This window comes from Apodemus sylvaticus, chromosome 2 (genome assembly GCF_947179515.1).
Source record: "Apodemus sylvaticus chromosome 2, mApoSyl1.1, whole genome shotgun sequence".
NCBI classification, from domain to species: Eukaryota; Metazoa; Chordata; class Mammalia; order Rodentia; family Muridae; genus Apodemus; species Apodemus sylvaticus.
This window is the reverse complement of record NC_067473.1, coordinates 154,597,976-154,620,778: the sequence shown is the minus strand read 5'-3', so window position 1 is coordinate 154,620,778 and position 22,803 is coordinate 154,597,976. Positions and strand designations below refer to the sequence as shown.

At 46.4% G+C, this 22,803-nt stretch overlaps 1 protein-coding gene across 2 annotated transcripts in view; it reads left to right on the top strand.

Moving 5' to 3' along the window:
* Nucleotides 1-22,803, top strand: part of LOC127679156 (solute carrier family 2, facilitated glucose transporter member 3) — a 68,871-nt gene that overhangs the window by 32,302 nt on the left and 13,766 nt on the right. Inside the window, exon 1 of one of the 2 annotated variants that reach the window (XM_052174785.1) lies at nt 22,499-22,699. The exons of the other annotated variant lie outside the window; for it this stretch is intronic. Coding sequence (XP_052030745.1) covers nt 22,685-22,699 — 15 coding nt within the window. The 5' untranslated portion in view covers nt 22,499-22,684. Of the gene's footprint in view, nt 1-22,498; nt 22,700-22,803 lie in introns of those variants that run through there. 2 annotated transcript variants of the gene reach the window in all.

The window sequence follows — 22,803 nt, the reverse complement described above, 5'->3', positions numbered from 1 at the left end:
TATAGGGAGTTCAAAGCCAGCCTACACAGTGATTCCTCCATCTCAAATAAAACAACAATAGACACAAGGGTGTGCCTAAGGGAAATATTCTCAGCCTTTCAAGGTTTCACGGAAGTTTCCTTAAGAGAGAGGGTGTGTGTCAAAAGGTCAGAGACCAGAAAAGGGAAACGGAGGCGAATACAGAAATGAGACCCAGTGCCTAATCAGCAGCCGCCCTTTCCTTGGAAAAGGGCAGAGCTCAGGAGTGGGGTGAGGATACACACTTCCTAGGAACTGACTGCATCTATCTTGAGCTGCTTTCCGCAGAGTCCAGCAGAGTCGCGGTGTTGTCTATGTCCTGATGAATCCTGATCATCTCCTGTTCACTCCTGGCCCAGTCAGCCTTCTCTGCATTACACCGTTCTGCTCTCACTGTGGGTGGTATCTATATTCAGTTGTGGACGTTAATTTGTTGTGACATCTTGTCACTTCTGAGTCTTACTCTCATCCATGTCACAGCCCGTTGCTGTCTTTTACTCCCTGCAGTCTTCCCGTTTTGCTTCTGGCTTTCTCTGCCAGCTGGTTTACAGTGACATCACCGTCTCCATGGCAACTCCTCTCTGGGGAAAAGAAGGGACCATGGAAAGAAGAGTGGGCTAGAATAGATACGCAAGAGAAGCTGGTCTGGAGGTGAACATTTGGATTGAATCCTGGAAAGGAGTGAAAACTAAGTCTGTTGATTGCTGCCAATTTACACAAAACCCAGGGGACAGACCCTGCTCAAAAACTCATTCAACAAGTCCTGTTTCTTTCTTTCTCAGTTTCTAGGGTTGGTCTTTTTCCATTTTTTAGTCCTGTACAAAATTATGTATGCAAGCACACCTGTATATGAGTGTGAGGGTCGCTGGAGGGCTTGCAGGAGTCCGGCTCTCTCCTTCCACCATGTGGGGCCCCGAGGATCGAACTGGTGTTGTTAGGCTTGGCAGCAAGCGCCATTTACCTTCTGAACCATTTCTGGTATTCCTTAAAGGAAATGATTATCTCTTAAGATTTGTAAGGTTTTCCTTTTGATATATGTTTTCTCTAATAATTTTAGACACCATAATTTAAGCAATACATGAAGCACATTTGAAATGACCTTAGAAAAGGAAAAAAAGAAATTGGATTTAATCTCAAGCATTACAGAAAAAGAAGCAAAAGCGGGCCAATCAAGATGGAGGCATGCCAATCGACCAGGAAGCATTTCCACTCCTATAAAACCAGAAAGTGATTTTAATTAGCAAAAAAGCATTTTTACCAAGAGTAAGATTTACTTCATGTGGGAGGAGTGCTTGGCTGAGATCTTTTTTTCTTTCTTTCTTTTCTTTTTTCTTTTCGAGACAGGGTTTCTCTGTGTAGCCCTGGCTGTCCTGGAACTCACTCTGTAGACCAGGCTGGCCTCGAACTCAGAAATCCGCCTGCCCCTGCCTCCCAATTAAAGGCGTGTGCCACCTCTGCCCAGCTTGGCGGAGATCTTGTTTGATTTTGGTTTTCCCAGACAGGGTCTCTCTTGTATAGCCCACACTGTCCTGGAACTGTGTAGACTAGGTTAGTCTAGAACTCATAGATCTGCCTGTCTCTGCTGGAACTAACGGTATGTACCACCGCGCCTGGCTTCTGCCTACAGATCTTTAAAGCCATGCAAGGGTTGCACATCTGTAAGGGAAAAGCACTAAGTCGTTTGTCCTCAGACTTGAGCTTCATTTCCCACTCATTTCATTCCAACCTGGTAAGCTTGCCTGTCATGAACCACCGAATTCTACTGAATTTGACTTGGAAGTCGGGAGAATGTAGTGCTTGAATTTGCCCTTCTGGTAGGCTCCCCAGAGAGCTGGTCCCTAAAGCAGGATTGGAGTAGCAGCGGGTGAGATGCCTTTATGAGTATCTCTATGAGTACTGACAATTCGTGCAGAGCATAAATGTGTGGATTAGTAAATGAGTCCCATGAGCACAATCAGGCTTTTGGGGGTATTTGCTTGGTTGGTTGGTTTGGTTTGGTTTGAGACAAAGTCTAACCTTGTAACTAGGCTGGCTTCAAACCCATGGCCCTCACCTTCGAGAGAAAGCACCGGCATTACAGACATGCACCACCACACCCAGCTTCCCTTTGGGTTTTTATATGCAAGCCTTTCACTGTTCCTGGGTAGAGTGGCCAACTGTCCAGTTTTGCCCAGTGTCTTTTAGTACTAAAATAGCATAGTCCTGCGCAAAGCAGATGGTTGCATTGGCACGAGGTGAGACTGAAAGAAAAGAACACGGATTTGAAAGGAACAGGAGTCTTTTGGGAGGGGCTGCAGAGAGAAGGCTGAGCACTGAGGAACACCGAGCAGGTCTAGTTCCCTGATGCTTGCTTCTGGCCTCTGTAGACAGCTGCATGCTATGCTCCTGGTACACAAAACTCACACTGGCACAGGAAGGAAGGAAGGAAGGAAGGAAGGAAGGAAGGAAGGAAGGAAGGAAGGAAGGAAGGAAGGAAAGGAAAGGACTGTGTGTGTGTGATGCACACCTGATGCAGGCCTTTAATCCAGCACCCCAGAAGCAGAGGTAGGCAGATCATCGCTGTGAGTTACAGGCCAGCTTGGGGTATACAGTAAGACTGACTAAAAACCAAACCAAACCACTGCATACATACAATCTGTAGTTTGTTTATTTTTGTTAAGAATTTATGATTTGGTCTGGGAGCTTAGCTCAGTAGTAAACTGCTTGCCTCACATGTGGGATGCTTGGGTTTGATCCCCAGCACTGCAAAACAATCGAAGAGGAGAAGGAGAAAGACATTATTAACAAAGAATAGTAACTTAACCAGGTGGTGGTGTGCATGCCTTTAATCCCAGCACTCAGGAGACAGAAGCAGTCCGATCTCTGAGTTTGCAGCCAGCCTGGTCTATAGAGCAAGGTCCAGGACAGCCAGGGCTGCACAGAGAAAACCCTGTCTCAAGAAAAGAAAAACAATTTAGTCATCTTACTTCTAGGAGAAAACATTTTACAGGTGACCAGAAAATATATGTTGTTCAAAAGAACCAGCAGTGTCTACCCTGGAGGCTGTGGGTATCACGCCATACTAGTGCTTGCCCAGAATACATCTCTGCATTCAATTCCCAGTACCACACAAATCAATAATGATGATAATAGTTGGAATGGAAGAATGAATATACTTAGGCATATCCATGAGTAGGATGCTAGGGTCAATAAGCTATAGTCTGGACCTGGCCCAGGAAGGGGAGGTGGGGTATTGCGATGTTCTAGAATCCATGTCTTGATCTTAGGAGTGGTTCTACAGATGAACACTGGAGAAGAGAGAATCCAGCCAGCCAGCCAGCTACCTCCATCATTACATGTGTAGTTCAGTAATCACCAGCGAAGTATCTGTCCTGAAAGTTTTAATTTCATCAACTCCAGGACTATTAAAGACTTCTGCCAGGAGTGAGGTATAGGGGTTTGCAGAGGAGAACCAGAAGGGGAAGATAACATGTGAAATGTAAATAAATAAAATAACTGGGGGGGGGGGTGTAGGGGGAGAGAGGACTTCTGTGACTGGCCTCCGAAGGAGAGGCTGTAAATGTCCCTCATTTGGAAGGTGATGAGCTTTCTCTACCTGTTGAGCAATGGGTCAGCAAGAGGAAGTGGAAACCCCTTCCTCACAGGTTCAGGAAAAGGGCCTGGTGCTTTGCAACAAAATTGCAACAAGTCTAGTGTGTTGTTGTTCTCCTCTCTGTATGTCTTACTGTAAAACTATGGCTGCCCTGCCTGATACTCATGTACAGACTAGGCTGGCCTTGAACCTATAGCCTACAACACTCCTATCTCTGCTTCCCAGGTGTCGATAGGCAAATTTTGACCAGCCTTTCCTACGCGCCATCTTTGTGTCCTTCTCTTAGATTATTTTTCCTACACGCATACATACCACCAGACACACCACACCAGACACACACCACACCCTTTGTGGGAGGACAGATCTACAGTTCTCAGCTCCCATCTTTCATTAGACTCAATGGTCCAAGTTGACATTTTCTTTTATGAGTCTATTACAGGAACTCACATCCTGTCTATCCTGCCCAAAGGCAGCCTTCCAGTGGCTTTTACAACCCCACCACCAGACGTGGAGTGCCTGGTTTTTGAAACAGGGCCTTTAATGTCCCTCCACCCCACCCTCGTCTCTCCTCTCCAATACCTTAGGAAAATTCTTGAGTCCCACCTGGCTTTTTCCTCAGCTGCAATTGAGTCTTTAAGTGTTTCTTTTCCCTGCAGCTTTCCTCAGGAGGGGGGCGGGGGAGAAAGCAATTACCTCTCAGGAAGGATTAGTCAGTGAACCAAGTTGTCTTGGGGAGGGAGTGTGGGGGAGGGGAGCATCCAAATACTGTGCAGAGATGAACGGTTCCCGTTTTAATCGTGTTTGGTCCATAAGAAAGGCTTCTTATCTGCTAATATATGAAAAAAGTAACTGAGCTAAGTGTCAGGGGAAGACATTTAGATCTTAAACCTGGTTCATTATTTCCTTGTTGGTCCAATTTTTCACGGCAGGATCTCACATGTGTAGCTTCAGCAGCCCTGTAATTCACCACATAGACCAAGCTGGCCTCTGTCTCCAGAGTGCTGGGATTACATGCTTGTGTTACCCCGACCAACTTCTTGATACATCTTAAAAGATATTAGGAAGCAAAATTTAAGGAAAATGGATTTATGTACGATTTGTCCTAAACAGAGAACGATGCCTAATTTCTTTCCGCCATTTCTGTAACAGGTGTAAATTTTACAGAAATGATGAAACAACGGCCAGGAAATAAGGGTATGATAAAGTTGCCAGAGCTTTCTTTCCGGGTAGGCGAAGTGGCCCATCCCACCCCCCACCCCACCCCCACCCTGGTCCCTTAACCCTCCTCACCAGGGGATCAGCACCCCACCTCCACCCTCAACCGCTTGGGAATCCTGGGGAAATTTTAATTCTTTGGTCCATTGTTTGAGTAGGTTGATAGCTGAGGGGAGGAGCTGGTGTCTCTCCCAGATTATCTCCTCCTGCTGGGGCCGTTACAAAAGCCTAAAGTCGCTCGAATGCCACCGAACAATGACCCGGTAACTTCAGCGAGCAGCGTGCTTGCAGGAGAATGTTCTAAGAGTAAATTTGCAGGCTGATGCGGGCAGTGGGGGTGGGACGGAGACCGGAGACTGCAAGCACCAAAAATTAGTCATCTTCCCAACAGCTGAAATAGGTGAATGCTTTTGCACACCCAGTGTTTGTAAAGTTGACTGAAACAAAAAGAAGCAGGCAGCGTGGGAAACGTGAGCGATGTGGTGTGCACCACCAAGCCCAAGCCGAAGGGCCTGAGGCACAGTAGATGGACAGGTGGGGAGACAGTCCTGCCGGAGCTGATAATGAGCAGGTGGGGGATTGGCCACCGCCCTCGAGGCAGACTCCGGTGTAACCTTCGGTTGCTCCCCCAGAGATGCCTCGGATTCCTGACAAGGGCACTTTCTCAGCCCCGTCCGGTGGGCGCTGGCCGGCCCCGCCCGGCGGAGGGGACGTGCGTGTTGGCACGGCGCCCGGCAGCCCCCGCCGTCCCCGAGGAGACTGGATCTGCCTGCCCAGCTCGCTGACTCATTCGCGCATCCTGCACTGTTCAGCTTCTCCCCTTGGTCCTCCCGTTCGCGCATTTTGGTTGAATTGCCCGGAAGACACGGGGGTGGGGGGAGGGCAGTAAGAGACAGAAACGGACTGGGAAAGGCGGAGGGTGAATTTAGAAGTAAAAGGCAGGGTGGGCTGCAGACCACCAGGAAGAACGAACGGGAAAGGGTGGGCCTGGGAAGGATCAGAGGTGTGTGAGCATGCGCAGAGCGTCGCGTCACCCTGCACCATCCTCAGTGAGCTGCGCCACTGTGGCACGATCGACGAAAAGACAAACAGTTCCCGTCATATCAGGGTTACACGTTTTTTGGGCTGCTTGCTATTTAGGCATGCGTCCGGGTCGAAATAAGAATAAGAAAGTAGAAACAAGGGCTTCCCGGTGCCTACCTCACTGTCCTAACTTCTGCCCGTAAATGTATTACTCTTTATTTTTCTCTGCGCCCCAAACCAAGCAAGCACATGCATGCATTTAGCTCTTAATGCCATTTGAGGATTTTGGGTAGACATGTTCCTCATAACACCAGTCGCGGCATATAATCTGATATGTTGTAGGTGGCATTAGAAAATCGAAGAGTGTTAGCCTTTGAACGCATCTTGAGTTGGGAGGTTTAATCCCCAACCACATTAAACCAGGAGTGGTGGCACACAAATGTAAGTAATCCCAGCACTTGGGAAGTGAAAACAGCAGGATCAGAAATCCGTAGTCAGCTTTGGTTACATACCAACGTGGACTACACGAGACGCTATCAACAGAAACAATTCCAAAAGGCCCAAACCCCAGTTTAATAATGTAATGATGCAAGGGGTAATTTCCCTAGGTCTTTATTGATTTGCTAAAGGTCCACATCCCGTTTGCATCACTAAACGTCATGAAGGATGATGATAACTTAGGTGCTTCAGTCTCTGCCCCTAACTTCTCCAGCCTGAAAAGGGCATATTACCCACTAGAAAATGAGGAACTCCCTTCCGAGTCAAGTCTGGGCAACGGCCTTGGCCCGTGCTCAACAGTTGTCTGCCTACCTTGGCCTTTTGGTGGGCCTGTGCAGACGGCTTGCCACCTTGTAAGAGGGTCACAAAAGCCAGTCCCAGGTTTTCCTCTCCCTAATAACATGGATGACAGTACGCTCCAAGTGACCCCCCTCTGTGCTTACCCCCAAGTAACAACCAAGGCAGCCTGCAGGCCCCGGGGAACCTGGAAAACCAGCTTAGAGGCCCAGTGCCCTTAAGTAGGGCACTCTCTCGGTGGTAAGCCTCCTCTCACTTCCTGTTACATGAAAGGAAAGATATCTAGAGTGAGAGAAGGGGGGGGGTAGGGGGTGCTTTCCTGATCGGTATTTTCGGTTGTCAGTCTTGGTTGGACCATTTTGTCATTTCTTCACAGGAAGTTCTCAGTCTCCCACTCAGATGCATGCTCTTTGTCTCTAGCCTCTACGACCACAGAAGGTGCCTCCTTCCTTCCTCTGACCCCAGCCCATGGCCCTGTGAGCTCACAATTTAAAGATCCCATTTCATTTCACTCATCTAAGGTAAAACTTGGGAGTTGGCAGCTTTTACTGCAAAGGGTCAGATTATGTAAGTGTTTTAGAGGTTGTGGACCACAGTGTCCTAAGAGCCTTGTTGCCTCACCGGCCTCGCTTTGTGGCTGTCCAAGCAGCCTGGGAATAGGACCCTCCCTGAGGACCAGGAGGATGGCTCCTTTCCTAGAACTCTACTGCAGCTGTTTATCTGCAGCCTCCAGATTCCTCACATTGGACTGTGCTTCCTGTGGGAGTGGGAGGGGTCAGGAGAGAATGCTAGTGAGTGAACGTGATCAAACTACATTATATACATAGATAGTGTCCTGGTGAGGCCTGGGTAGCTGATTACTACTACTACTACTACTACTACTACTAATAATAATAATAATAATAATTGGACTCAGCCTGGCAGTAGTGGCACAGGCCTTTAATCCCAGTACTGGGGAGGCAGAGTCAAGCAGATCTCCAGGAGTTCAAGGGCAGCCTGATCTACAGAGTTCCAGGACAACCAAGGCTACACAGAGAAACCTTGTCTCAAAAACAAAAACATTAATAATAATAACAATCTAAAGTTAAAACAGTTTTGTGTGTTTGTGTGTTTGTGTGTTTGAGGGTGTGCTTGCCACATCACTGAAAGCACTTTTACCCACTGAGCCGGCTCATCAACCCAACATCATGGTTAGTTATTTATGTATTTATTTAATAGCACACACGCATGTACACACACACCGCAGTGCCATGCTAAGGTGTTGTATATGAGGTGGGATGACCAGAATTAGATCCCCAGGGTTCACTGAAAGCTGAAAGTTGTCCCCTGACCTCTACATGCAGACTGTGTCACACACATACACACACACACACACACACTCAGAGAGAGAGAGAGCCATAGATATTTTTTTTCCAAGATAGGGTTTCTCTGTGTAGCCCTGGCTGTCCTGTAACTCACTCTGTAGACCAGGCTGGCCTCGAACTCAGAAATCTGCCTGCCTTTGCCTCCCAGAGTGCTGGGATTATAGGCGTGCACTCCCACTGCCTGGCAGAGCTCTTATGTCTCTTAAAAAACAAAACAAAATGTTTTAAAAGTCATGGTAGTTTTTAATCCCAGCACTCAGGAAGCAGAGGCAGGCAGATCTCTGAGTTTGAGGCCAGCCTGGTCTACAAACTAAGTTCCAGAACAGTCGGCACAGAGAAACTCTGTCTCAAAAAACAAAACAACAAAAACTATAGTCAGCAATGGGAGGCAGATGCAGACAGATTTCTGTGAATTCAGACTAGATTATATGGAGCATGGAGTTTAGGCTAGCCAGAAATACAGAGAGAACCCTGTCTCAGAAAGAAAACAAAAGAGGAAGGCAAATAGAGAAGAAAGAAAAGGTTAAATTGTGCTGAACATGGTGCATGGTGGCAGCATCCCCGGATCCGCAGCACAAGGGGAGTGCAGGTGAGACGGCCACACAGTAAGTTCCAGACTGGTCTGCATGCCCAAAGTCGTTGGTTCAGTTCCCAGTGCATGTGTTGGGGGTGGGGAGAAAGATGGAATAGTAATAATAATATAAACCAAGAAAAAGTGTTCAAAGGTGATGTCAGCACTGGGATGGGAATGAGCCGCAGAAACCTTTGCGCTCCCCTTGCTTTGGTCCCGTGCTTTATTACAGGAGTGGCCCTAGCTAAGATGCTTCTCTCGTGCGGTGATCTGTTGGCGCGTCTGTTAGTAAGCAGGACTGAGTTAAACCGGTGTGATGCTCATGCCTGTAAAGCCATTGCTCGGGAGACAGAACTAGGAGGGCCAGAAGGGAGCTCAAGGCCAGCCTGAGCTAGTTATCTAGTCCTAGGCCTCTCTGGGCAATATGAGAGAGAACCTTGTTAAAAACACACACAAGAAGCCTTCATATGGAAGGGTGTTGACCAGGGAGATAAGGTCTATCCAGGGAAGGTCTAAAGGGCCTTAGAGAGCCATTGATCAGGGTATGGGATTCAATGGATCATTACTTTCCTATGAACTTTGTAAAGAAAACACTGGTGCCCAAAGCTTTAATCCCACCCAGCTCTTGGGAGGCAGAGACAAGCAGATCTCTGCAAGTTCGAGGCCAGCCTAGTCTACACCTGTCTCGATAAAACAATAACAACAAGGGAAAGCGAGATTGAAGCAACCACTTAGGTATAACACTGGATTTAAAGGTTATTCTACAGCTGGCCTGTAATGCCAGCTATAAGGAGGCTGAGGCAAACAGCAGTTCGAAGCCTGCCTAGGCAACATAGTGGGGTCCCGTCAAAAATAAGACTAGAAGTCTGGGAGTCTGGCATGGTGATGCACTTCTGTAATCCCAGCATTCTGGAGGCTGAGCTATGATGTTGTTGTGAGCTTGGGGCTAGCCTTGGCTACATAGTGAGTTCAAGGTCAACCTGAACTACACGAGACCTTGTCTAAAATGAACAAATTTAAAAAAGGTTGGTCAGGGTGGTGCTGGTCCTTTATACCTGTGCCTTGGATCTTAGCGCTTGGCAGGCAGAAGCAGGTGGATCTCTGGGGGTTCCAGGCTAGCCAGGTTTACATAGTGAGACCCTGTCTTAAACACGTACCAAAAACATCAAAGAAAAAAAGATCTTAGGAGATATATTGCTGTGGGAGGTTTCCCAGTCATGTTCAAGACCCTGCTTTCAAGCCCATTACTAGGGAGGAAAAAAAAAACCCTCCCTGAAAGCTAATTTAAAATGTGGTTGTTGGCAAAGGAATTTATCTGCATTTGAACAGTTAAAGAATTGTAGGACCCACCAAAGGCAGGGACTATTCTACACAACACATTTCTTTTAACACACATCCAAAATCATTCCACAGTCATTCGGTAAGTCTGCATAGAAACCATTCCATTAAAGGCTCGGGGTCTTTTTACATACCCATGAGATTTTGCACACTTGTGACCAAAAAAAAAAAGGGGGGGGGGTGTCAGAGAAACAGGATGAAGAAAACCAGGACAACGAACAACGAGGAGATGATGGTTGCACCTCTGGGGGAAAAAACAATTCCATAGGAGGGGAGAAGTATTATAAGGGAGAGACAGGATTGAGTGATGGAGTGGGTCGCTCCGGAGATTCAGCTGACCAGCGGAACGGTCCTCTTCGCACGTCTGCATCACGCAGCCCACCCCCCAAAAAGAGAGTGAGACGTCAGCAGGCGGGGCTTAACCTACTGGGGAGAGAGAGAAGAGATACTTTGGTTTCTGAGCCCGCCTCATCCAAATATTCTGTAACTGGCTCGGTCTATTGGTGGCAACAGCTCCAATAGACTTGTCACTTGTGAGAAATCATCTGCAACACGAGTAATTGGAGTCTATTCAGTAGGAAAACATCACATCGTAGTGATTCCTAGTACAGTGGCTACAGTATTGTCTGGCATGCAATCTACCAAAAAAAAAAAAAAAGAGGGTTTTGTGTTTGTTTGTTTGTTTGTTTTGTTTGTTTGTGTTCTGAAGCAAATTCTCACTTTGGAGTCTTGGCTGGCCTGGTGCTTACTATGTAGAACAAGCTGTTTCTGAATTTTGGAGAGAGAAGACTTCCTCTGCTAGAGTAAAGAAGGCATGTGCCACCACACCCAAGACAAAGTTGTTCAATGCACAGGTTTCAGTGAGAAAAACACAGTAGTTTAGCTTAAGAGAACCTTCCTTGCCTCTGCTGCTTTCCAGCTGTCCCCGCTCAGTAGCTAAAGGAGAAGACTAAAACAGCCTCACTTGAATGACTGACATAAAGTCCTAAGCCCTTTCAAACTGACTTGTCCCGATGTATGTACTGCGGCTACTGCTAATTATTCTCATTATCATTATCATTATTATTATTAACTTCAAGAAATTTGCTTTTTTTTTGAGGCGGAGTCGGCATTTATGACTCTGATTATCCTGGAATTTACTGTGCAGACCGAACTGGCTTGGAACTCACAGAGATCCACCTGCCTTCTGCTTCCCAAATTCTGGGATCAAAGGGTTACGTCATTATGCCTGAGTAAATAGTTATTTTTCCTGTGTGTTCAGGTGAGAGGGATTGTCGAAGGAGACCAGGGCCTTTGGATCCTTGAAGCTGGAGTTAGCATATGTTTGTGAGCTATGTAAAGAAGTGCGGGGAAACTGACATTCTCGACTAGACTAGTACTTACACTTAACAGCTGAGGCATCTCTCTAACCTGGTGTGCATCAGCGCCTTAGATCAAATACGAGGCCTTGCACTTGCTAGGCAAGCATTCTGACATGTGTAGACTTTATGAACTTTGTCTGGAATACCCATGTCAAAAGTTGCCATGGATAATACGTAAATGAGTAAAATCTGGATGTGGTGGCATATGCCTTTAAGCACTCAAAAATGCAGAGGCGGGTGGATCTCTGAGTTTGAGGCCAGCCTGCTCTACACAGAGAAACCCTGTCTCAAATACCTTCCCCCCCCCACACCCAAAACAAGGCTTTTTTGTGTAGACCTAGCTGTCCTGGAGACCAGGCTGACCTCACTTGTGTGTGTGTGTGTGTGTGTGTGTGTGTGTGTGTGACTGATTTGTGGTGTGCTGAAGTAAATTTTTATTTCTGGAACAAATTTGTGCAATTGATCACTAGGTAGCCTTGATGGTCACAAATTCAAAGAGGTCATCATGCCCAGAGTGCTGGGAATAGATGTGCACCTCCAACCTATGACACGGTTTCTCTGAGTGTCCCCATACGAGGACAGAATTGGCTGGAGCATCTGCTCTGCTCAGAGCTTGTTCTTCGAGGTTCCAGCAGTTAGACAGTGACTTCAGTGTCTCCACTGTGGTCCCTGTGGATCCAGGGAGATGGCTTCTCAGCAGCCCCTCTAGCTTCCTTTGAAACTGTTACCCTCTCCCCTCTGAGACTATTCCCCAGTAAAGCATTTCACTTACTCTCTGGCAGTTTGTGTCATAGCCTAGCCCATCGTACTAATTCCATCCATGTTTATAACAGTGTCTCAGAGCTCTGGGTGTGGGATTTTGGTTTTTTTTTTTGTTTGTTTGTTTGTTTTTTCCTTCTTTCTGAGAAGTTAGATCTGCCACCAAAATTAGGGAGGAAACTTGCTCAAAGGACACAACCCCTCAATTATGACACATCTCATTGAAAAGTGGCCACAGACTGGCATGCGGTTATGTTATTTGAAAAGGGGGCATGAGTCAGCATGAGCTGTTGCTGTCATCGTGCTGTTTTCTCATAGCCAAGGCAGGCAGGGATGCCCTAGTGATAATGCCACTGGACAGCTATAGAGAGAGGAGCAAAGACACTCGGACCAGGAACAGTCTGACAGGCTGGCTACACCTGCAGAAATTAACACTTTTATTTATTTATTTATTTGTTTGTTTGTTTGGTTGGTTGGTTTTTTGGATTTGTTTTTTTTGAGGCAGGGTTTCTCTCTGTAGCCCTGGCTGTCCTGGAACTCACTCTGTAGACCAACCTGGCTCAAACTCAGAAATCTGCCTGCCTCTGCCTCCCAGAGTGCTGGGATTACAGGTGCGCCACCATCGCCCGGCAGAAATTACCACTTTTAATCCACACAGAATTATCTGAGTTCTAGGCCATCCTGTTTTTCACAGAGTTCCAAACCAGCCAGAGCTGTATAGTGAGACCTCATTTCCAAAACTATTAGAGGGTGCTGGGAGAGGGGGATTAAGGAAGAGATGGCTCAGCAGGAAAGAGCACTGGTTGCTTTTCCAGAGGACTCTTTCTGATTCCCAGCACCCAGGTTGCAACACAAAACCATCTGTAAAACCAAGGGATTGAACACCCTCTTCTGACCTCCTGGGAACCAGGCATGAACATAATGCAGGCAAATGCTAATGCATCTTAAAAAGAAAAAAAGAAAGAAAGAAAAAAGAAAAGAAAGCTAATGGTATCATGGATAAGGGAGCCCAAAGTCTGACTCCTAGTACAAACCCAAAATGCTCTTGGAAGTTGGATATGGAGGATCAGATTAAGATTGACCTTGGACTATACAGGGAGCTGGAGCCCAGCCTTGCCAGAGAGCCTGTCTCAAATACTAATTAAGCAATTATACACAAAAAAGATACCCATAGCAATTCATTCATAATTTCTAAGATTGGAGGCAACCAAGATGTCCTTATGTAGGCAGATGCTAAACTGAAGTACAGTGATACACTGTGATGCACTTCAACCATAAAAAGAATTGAGTGCTTGATTCAGCCTCTACAGCAAGTGCTATAGGCCCTGCTCTGCCACAAGGCAGAGATTCATGATGTTCTGACTGACCTTCAAAGAAGGAATAAAGAAGGAATGGAGACTGGACGGAGGGAAGGTAGGGACATGGCTAAGGGTACTTGCTATGCAATTTTGAAGACCTGAGTTCAAATCCTGGTACTTTTTGAGTGAGCATGAGGCAAGGTTTCTCTGCATAGTCCTGCCTAGTCTGAAACTACTGTGTAGACCAGACTGGCCTTGAATTCAGTGTTCTGCCTGCCTCTGCCTCCCAAGTGCTGGAATCAAAGGACTATGTACTACCACCCAGGCTGGCCTCTGACTGATCTCACCCATAGACACTCGCAGCCCTTGTACCTTTATGCTGGCATTATGGGGCAGCCCTTAGCACTTCTCCGGGGTTTTGTGATGCTGGGGACCAAACCCAAAGCCTTTTGAACAGGACTGGCTGAGCTATGCTCCTGACCCCTTAAATGCCAGGTTTTAAAATCAAATATTCTATGTTAGTCCAACCCAAAGACTTGACTTGATATGGGCTAAGTAAGTAATGAAGGCAGAAAAAGCATTAAAAGTATTGGGTTTCTGTAATTAAACCATTTCTAAGGCCAGAAAACTGTATGTAAAAAAACCCCACATTGGTCTAACATAGTGGTCTCAGAGCTGAGATGTTTCGGGCTGAGTTTGTTGACATTCAGTGCTGTAGTGACCAGCACAGGGCAGTGTGTCCAACACTGGGAAAACCCCGGGATATATAATACATAAGACCCTGTCTGGAAAATCAAAAGATCACAAGCAAACCTCGATGCAGTGGTAGAGTGTGCTCAGAAACACCCCAGAGTCATCACACCAGGGGTTTGACTTTGATTTCGTTTTGATCATTGGATATTCCAAAACATTTTATCCTTGCCAAAATTTTCATAAAACCCACACTCTCTTACGTAACACCATGTTGGGCTGTGACCCACAGTTACGAAGCTGGACCCAAGCTGGGCATAGTGGTCTGTACCTGTACCCCAGCACTGAGAGGCCTAAAGGGAGTGTCTCAGTGAGTGTGAAGGCCAGTGCGGGCTACAGAATAAGACCCTGCGTCAGTGTTCATATGTGGTGACTGCCATATGCTACTAGCCTAGCCGCAGCGGACCACTGTGTGCCTCGCTCGGGTCAAGCTCCTGCAGCCCAAACCCCTGAAAACTCACTTAATTTTTCTTTGCATTTTGATGAAAAATGGGAGTGAGGCTGGGTCTCAGGAAGCCCAGGCTGGCCTGGATCCTTGAGCTCCTTCTCTTCTTACTTGAGTTAAAATGACATTCCCTCCCCCCCAACTCCCCGTACAGTCTTAAGAGAGCTTTAGACTCTTTGTTAGTGGTACAAAGTTGACTAGTGAAACAAACTGATCACTTTAAATTCAACTGTGTTAGGTATTTATACCATTATGAAACAGATCTCCAGTCTCTGTAGCCTTGGCTGTCCCAGGAACTCGATCTGTAGACCAGGCTGGCCTTAAATTCACAGAGATCCGTCCACCTGCCTCTGACTCTGTGTCTCCAGGGCTGGGACTAAAGGCACAGGCAGGCCACCATCACCTGCCCTCCAAAGACTTTTGGTTTTTGTTTTGTTTTGTTTTGTTTTGTTTTGTTTTGGATTTGGTTTTTTTCAAGACAGGGTTTCTCTGTATAGCCCTGGCTGTCCTGGAACTCACTCTGTAGACCAGGCTGGCCTCGAACTCAGAAATCCGCCTGCCTCTGCCTCCCAGAGTGCTGGGATTACAGGCATGCACCACCACTGCCCATCTCTCCAAAGACTTTTGATCTTGTACATCTGAAAGCTCTATACCCAACAAACCACTTCCCCTGAGCCTCTAAAGCAGTGTCTGTCTTGTGTTCCTGTCAATCTGACTTCTTCACAGGTCTTACCTGAGTGAAAACATGAAGGATGTCATGCCCTTGAAGGTGCTAATTCAGTCAGCAAAAAGTCCTCACCTTTCAGCCATGTTATACAGGTTTCCTCCTCCTCAAAACCACTTCGTCATGTACATGTGTGTGTGTGCCAGTGTGTACACAACTCCCCATGTAAACCAGGCTGGTCTCAAAGGCAGAGAGCCTCCTGCCTCTGACTCTACTTCCATAGTGCTGGGATCAAAGCTGTGTCCAACCATGACCAGCAGTTTGTTTGTTTGTTTGTTTGTACGCATGTATGTATGTATGTATGTATGTATGTATGTGCTCGGTGTGCAGGCCTGGTGCACCTGGAAGCCACAAGAATGTCAGATCTTCCGGAACTGCAGTTATGAGGTGTCATGGTTCTGTAAGAGCTGAGCCACCCCCAGCACCACCCCAACTTCCTTTTTCTCTTTTTCTTTTTCTTTTATCTCTTTTCTTTTTTTAAGACAGTCTTTTGTACCTCAAACTGGCCTAGAACTTGGAATGTATCTCAGGCTGTTTTTGTCCAGCTTCCATTCCCCAAGGGATTCTAGTTTTTGGCTAACATGTCTAACTTGAGCTCACTTTTGTGTGTGTGTGTGTGTGTGTGAATAGAAAACATTTAAAGATGGACACAGCCACAAGCTACTGAACCCGGTGCTCTACCTGCCTGTGGGTCTCTGAGGAACCAATTGGACTGCTAAATTCTTGAGTTTGCCCTGGAATATAATACGATTAATGAAAATAAAACATAGCCAAAAAAGAAGAAGAAAAGGAAAGAAAAAAACAGAAAGAAAAAATCTCTTCAGCCATATTTAGACAGGTTTTTTCATTTGTTTGTTGTTTTTCCTTTTTAAAATAAAATCACTTTCCTGTCCATTTCTAGTAAAGTGTTTCTACCTGAGAATTTGGCAGGACCATCTTTTTTAAAAATAGGCAAAAGTATTAAATGTGTATGCAATACTACTACTACTACTACTACTACTACTACTGTTACTACTACTACTACATTTATCTGTTTGTATGTGTTAGGGGGGACCTGAACAAGGCTATGGGACTCCCTTGCCTCCCTCCATGTATGTTCCAGGAGTCAGACTCAGGCCATCAAGATCATCCACAGGAGCCCTAACCACTGAGCCATCTCTCCAGTCCCAGAATCACCTCAAACATACAGATTCCTGCCCACAGTCTTTTCAGGGCAATCTTGCCTCTTCCAGTATTACCACAGTTTTTTCTTATCTCTCCCATTGCCCATTTGCAGGATTTGTTGTTGTTGTTTGTTTTGTTTTGTTTTTGAGATAGGGTCTCCCATGTGAGCCTGGCTGTCCTTGAATTCACAGATTCATATAGGCCTTTATTATATCCTCACCCTACTTCTTGGAACTAGTTTACCGTTCTCCAGACAGACTGATAGATTCTGTGAGTTGATGACACTGTTCTAGGGGCTGGTGCACTTCCTACGTGCACAGTGCGTGGGCAGGCTGGAAACCCAGCAGAAGACCCATGTCCAGGTTGGCTGGTACAGGTCTTTTTGCTCCAGAAAGACCAATCAGTCCCTGGTTCTCTTCAAGCCTGGTTGAGTTTTGCATTGTGGAGAACAAACTGTTCTGTTCAAAGCCACTGATTTAAAACAAATCTCATTCCAAGCACTGACACAGAAACAGCCAGAGTGATGTTTGACTAAATACCCGTTCATTTGTTTCGATTTATTTATTTATTTTTAACTTGTGTGGTCTTAATCTTCCCTCTAGTAACTCTATGGAGATGGGCATTATAACCTTTCATAGAAAATCTGACTCTATGGGCTGTGGGATACTTCATGGGTAAGAGGCACCTGCTGCCTCATCCAAGAACCCGAGTCTAGTCTCCAGGACCTACATGAACGTGCATACAAAGTAATTAAAGAAATACAATTGAATAAAGATTTTAAAAAGATTCTAAGCCTAAAAGAAGCCATATTTGGCAGCAAACACCTGTAATGTCAGCAGTACAAAGGCAGAGGCTGGAGGATGGCTTCAAGGCCAAACCCTTTCTGATATACATAGTAAATTCCATGCTATCCAGGACTAGATAGCAAGACACACACACACACACACACACACACACACACACACACACCATCTTTAAAAAACAGGTGCACTTGGGTTCCACAGTTAATGCATTGTCTCGCAGAGGACCTGCTCAGTTCCCAGGTGGCTCTCCACCACATGTGACTCAAGTTCCAGAAAATTTGATGAAACGTCTGCACTCATTCATAGACACAAACACGCGCATTCACATAATTTACAGTCTTGAAAACAAAACATTGAGAGAGTCTTTAGTCACCCCAAAGGTTTCTCGTGCTGCTAACTTCCTGGAGCTTGGGAAAGGGATCAGATAAACTGCTAATGAGCTGTTCTTTGAAGTAAGGATTTTGCATTTGCATTATGATATACATGCCCACTTCCCCCTGTGACCCATCCTTTGCTTTCTCCCAGAGCTCTCTTTCTCTCTTTGTCTGTGTAATCTTATCTTTTTTTTTTTTTTTTTTTTTTTTTTTTTTTTTGAGATAGGGTTTCTCTGTGTAGTCCTGGAATTCACTCTGTAGACCAGGTTGGTCTGGAACTCATAGAGATCCACTTGCCTCTGCATTCCAACTGCTGGGATTGAAGGCACATGCAATCTTACCTTTCTTTCTGGAGATGCCTAGGCTAGAGCTTACTTTGGCATGTTATAGCGAAGCAACAGAGTGATCGAATCAGTTTGATTCTGCCAAGTATTAAAATGTATCCATAGTCCAGGAACAGAGCGATGGTTCAGTGGGCAGGGCCATTTGCTACTGAGACTGAAGACCTGATCCTGCATGGTGAAGGAAGAGAAGAGACCCCCATGGTGTCCTCTGACCTCTACACACGTCCTGTAGCATGCGTGCTCCAACCCCTATTAGTTCATGTGGAAAAAATTTAGCCAGTGAGGACTGAGGACGTACCTTAGCTGCAAGCATGGCTTCCTGGCATGACAAAGCCCGGAGCTTGAGCTCCAGCATTGCATAGACTAAGCATAGCAGTATGCACCTGTCATCCCTGTACACAGGACATACCCACAGGAGGACCGGCTCAAGGTCCCTCAGGAGGTTTCTCTTCTGTACCCTGCCGAGACGAGGCAGGGTCCGCTTCGCTTTGCTGCCCTGCACACTTAGGGCCACCTTGTCTTTTGAGCTTCTGGGCAATTCTCCCTTTCCCCACTTCCCATCTCTCCTTAGGAGTGCTAGGATTGCAGACGTGAACTGTTGCATTTAGCTTCTTATTTTTAGATTTATTTTTATGTCTGTCTACATGTCTGTGCACACATGGGTGCCTGCAGGAACCAGAAATAACGGATGCTCAGGAGCTGTTGCTGCAGGCAGCTGTGAGGCATCTCATGCGCATGGCATGCTGGGATGGAATTGCAGACTTCTGCCAGAGCACGCACACGCACACACACACTTAAACACACACATACACATGCACACACACACACTTAAACACACACACACATACACATGCACACACACACAAATCAAGTGTGCTGGCCTACACCTTACTACTTAAAGGTTTTACTTCCCTTTAGCATGGCTGTGCTGGCCCTGGCTTCTAGCACAGGAACCTTTGGAGAACACACTTCTCCATCCATGGCATACAGTAGCTAAATATACGTATTTCCAGGGAAGTCTTGATTGGTTTTTGGCGTTCTCTATAGGTTTCGCCTAGCATTATAATCATGTTGAATTATTTACCTGTGGGGTGGCACAGTCATGTGGGTGGCCATTGGGTTCAAAACTATAATTTCATTTTAGGTTTTTTTTTTTTTTTTGGATTTGTTTTTTTTTTTTTTTTTTTTTTTCCGAGGCAGGGTTTCTCTGTGTAGCCCTGGCTGTCCTGGAACTCACTCTGTAGACCAGGCTGGCCTCAAACTCCGCCTGCCTCTGCCTCCCAGCGTGCTGGGATTACAGGCGTGCGCCACCACCGCCTGGCTACAATTTCACTTTAAAAAAGCCTTTCAGGCTGAGAATACAGCTTAGTGGTAGAGTACATGCCTAGCGAGTATTCAAAAGGACCTGTGTTCAGTACCCAGCGTGGGAGGGTGGGAGAGAGAAAATGGAAAGGAAAAGGATATTTCATCTCAAGACCTGAGAACTGAGTGTTCCGTCTGCGGTGCACTGTAAGTGTAAAAGACCTGGTACAAAATCAACAAAATAGATTATTAATAATTTTTACGTTGGTTAGACATTAATATGAGAACTTTGAGGCCCGAGACTGACTGGTATGGCTCAGCCCCAGACCGAATCCCAGCTCTGCAAAGAGAAAAGGAGAGCGAAGTGCAACAGGGTGTGGGCTGCATCAGATGGGATAAATATTGTATAATGAAATTAATTAACGTGTGTGCTTTAGGTTTTTAGTCTTTTGTTAACGCTGCTGGAATGTTTTAAACTAGGGCCCAAGTGACTGCAGCCAAAGGTGCTTTGAACCCAGGGCTTAAGAAGGCACCACTGAAGATCTTTGAGTAGATTGCTGTGCTTTGAATTTTAACTTAGGGTCAACACTACTTTGGAATTTGTTCCTGAAGACTTTGGAGCAGGCAAGATCTGCCCCGGTTTTCTTCAAGACCGGCAGCAGTAATGAGTGGTTTAAAGGCAGTGTAAACAGGAGAAGCGGCATTTCTCAGATTTTTTCCTTTCTTTACCCCAGGGCTGCTGCTGCTGCTTTTTTTAAAAAAAAAAATAAAAAAAAAAACAGTGAATTCTGGGGACACCTCACAGGAAGCCATGCTGGTCGGTCTCTGTCTGTGAAGACTGATAGAAGTGTAAAGCAGGAGTCTAGGTAGTCGTGACAAAAGTGGCTGTCGTGTTTTGTGGGGATTTTAACGTCTTGAGTGCTCTTTTGTGCAATCCTTTGTCCTTTGGCTTAGTTGTCACACCAGCAAATCTCACCCCAAGCCGCTGGAGGCCAGATGGAGGCTCCCACTGTGCAGGTGTGTGCATCGGGAACCTGTGTCCCCGGCTATTGCTAAGCACACCTGCTATGCCCTCAGCTCCCAACTAGGTACGTTTATTAAAGTCCCCTTCATGCTTCTCCCCCTTTGATGTCCAGCAAAGACAGAAGGGTCACACAGTAGATGGGTGGTGTTGCTGCATCTCAGCCATGAGGCCACACTGTAGAGTGCTTTGTCCCTCAGAGTTGGTCACCCTCATTGGGACTTAGATTTTTTGGTCAATTGGCATCCGCTCCCATACATAGCACACCGAGGACCCCAGGGAAACCATCAGAGGAATTCCTACAATGTACCGAGTTTCCCAGGGAACCAGTCACATCCATTCCCACAGTGCACCGTGGACCCCAGGCAATATAGGTCATGTGCTTTCCTTTCCCACAGTGCACAGTGGACCCCAGGCGATAGAGTCCCATGCGTTCTCACCGTGCGCCTCGGACCCCAGGCAACCTATAACTAGCTGCTCTGTGTTGCTCACGACGAGGACGAGGGCTGTCTGTCTTGCACTCCGCTGCTAGGACAGTAGCATGAGGCCTTGTGGCTCAAGCACCCGATGAACTACTGCTTCAAAGAGCATCTGTCTCAATTTGCTTTGCACATTTGAGATTCTTGGGACTCAGCTAAATTCCAGCTGTAATCTTTAAAATACATACATTGCTACAAGCATGACATTCTCTGTTACCGCCTGGTAGATGGCCTCTTTCAGAGCTCATCTTCGGCTTTGAAGCCTCTGTCTTCCACCTTTCAGAGTGCCTATGGCTGTTTTGCCTATGTGTATGTCTGTGCACCAAGTGTGTGCAGCACCCGGAAGGCTAGATCCTGGTCTACAGCGCAAGTTCCAGGACAGCCAGGGCCACACAGAGAAACCCTGTCTCAAACAAAACAAAATAAAACAAAACAAAACAACAAAAAGAGGACAACTTTGTTTTCTCCTGACACCATATAGGTCCTGGGGAAGGAACTCAGGTCGCCAGACTTGGTAGCAGTGCCTTTACCTGCTGAGCCATCTTGACAGCTTTCACTCTTTCTAATGTGGCTACAAGAAGATGGAGAGTTATACCAAGTGGCTTGGATTCTGTTTCTACTGGCTGGCACTGGCCTTTGGGCATTGTTTTTCCTTTGGCTGCTAAATTCAGTTGCTGTGGCAATTAAACGGGGCTTCTGGACTCAGTGCTTCTAGGAAAGAAGAATGAAGGGAGACGCTGGTGCAACGTCAGGGAAGGTTTTTTAGGTTTCTTGTACAGTATGGTAGTCAGGTACTTGTCTCAAGTTTGTCTTTCGAGAAACACACAATCCTCAGCTAATAGTATTTTAACAAACGTTTCTTTAGAATCAGTTGCCCTAGACTGATTGTTCTGGGGGTTTAACCCAGAGCCATGGCAAGTGTCCCACCAGTCCCTGCCTACTCCTCCACCCTGCCTCTTAATCCCTGCCCCACCCCCACCCCGCGCACGCCCTTGAGAGATATGCACTCAGCAAATATCTGTAAGTTGAATTTGATATTTATTGTGTTTCTAGATGCTGTTAACCTCAAAACAGAGATGAGTGTGGCAGACTGCACAATGGGTGGGGTGTGGTGTGGTAAGGAATTGGGGCTGTGTACTTCCCTCCATCCTTCCAGAGAGGTCAGGCTGCCTTCACACCCGGATCCTCCTTCACGATGGGTACACCCGGGGATGGAGCACTGACTGCTCTTCCAAAGGTCCTGAGTTCAAATCCCAGCAACCACATGGTGCCTCACAACCATCCATAACGAGATCTGACGCCCTCTTCTGGTGTGTCTGAAAACAGCGGCAGTGTACTTACATATAATAATAAATAAATCTTAAAAAAAAAAAAAAGATGGGTACACCCAGCCTATAATGAAAACGCATTATAAATTCTCAGCTTCCTGCTCCTTGAATGGCTTTCAACTGAAAGCAGTCTCCACTCAACTCTGCCTTACATAGATTAGCTTTCCTGTCTTTCGGCTAATTCCACCCAGAGTGCCTTCAAATTTGCCCGCCCTCCAAACTGTTTTTTAGTCTTTTTTTTTTCTGTGAAACAAAAAGGTTGTCGGCTCTTAAAAAAAGGGAAGGAATTTGGAAGCGCTTTGAGAGGAAAAAAAAAGAACCACAGGATGTGGTAAAAAGCAGGGGGTGGGGTCTGGGGGTGGGGGTCTGGGGGTGGAAATCAGATAAGAGGTCACTGAATTCCTGGGGTTATAGGTCAAGGATTGGGGAGGGGGGGTTGCAGGCTCCACCCCTTGCAGAGATTATAAATAGGTAGGCTGGGCTTTGGGCTGTGGTGCTTTTCGTGGTCTTCAAGCCTTCTGAGAGCCGCTGCTGAAGACCGGAGGAAAACTTACAGCCGAGGATCTTTGCTGATATCTCTAGATCTACCTTCAAACTAGAGAACTAGGTTGGGACCATGGGGACAACGAAGGTAAGAGCTGCCTGTTTTTATTTGCTTGTTTGGGGTCCTCACGGAGGCAGGTCTTGGTGCGGATTGCCATGTTCCCGTTTCTCCTAAGTCACGGAGCCATCCGG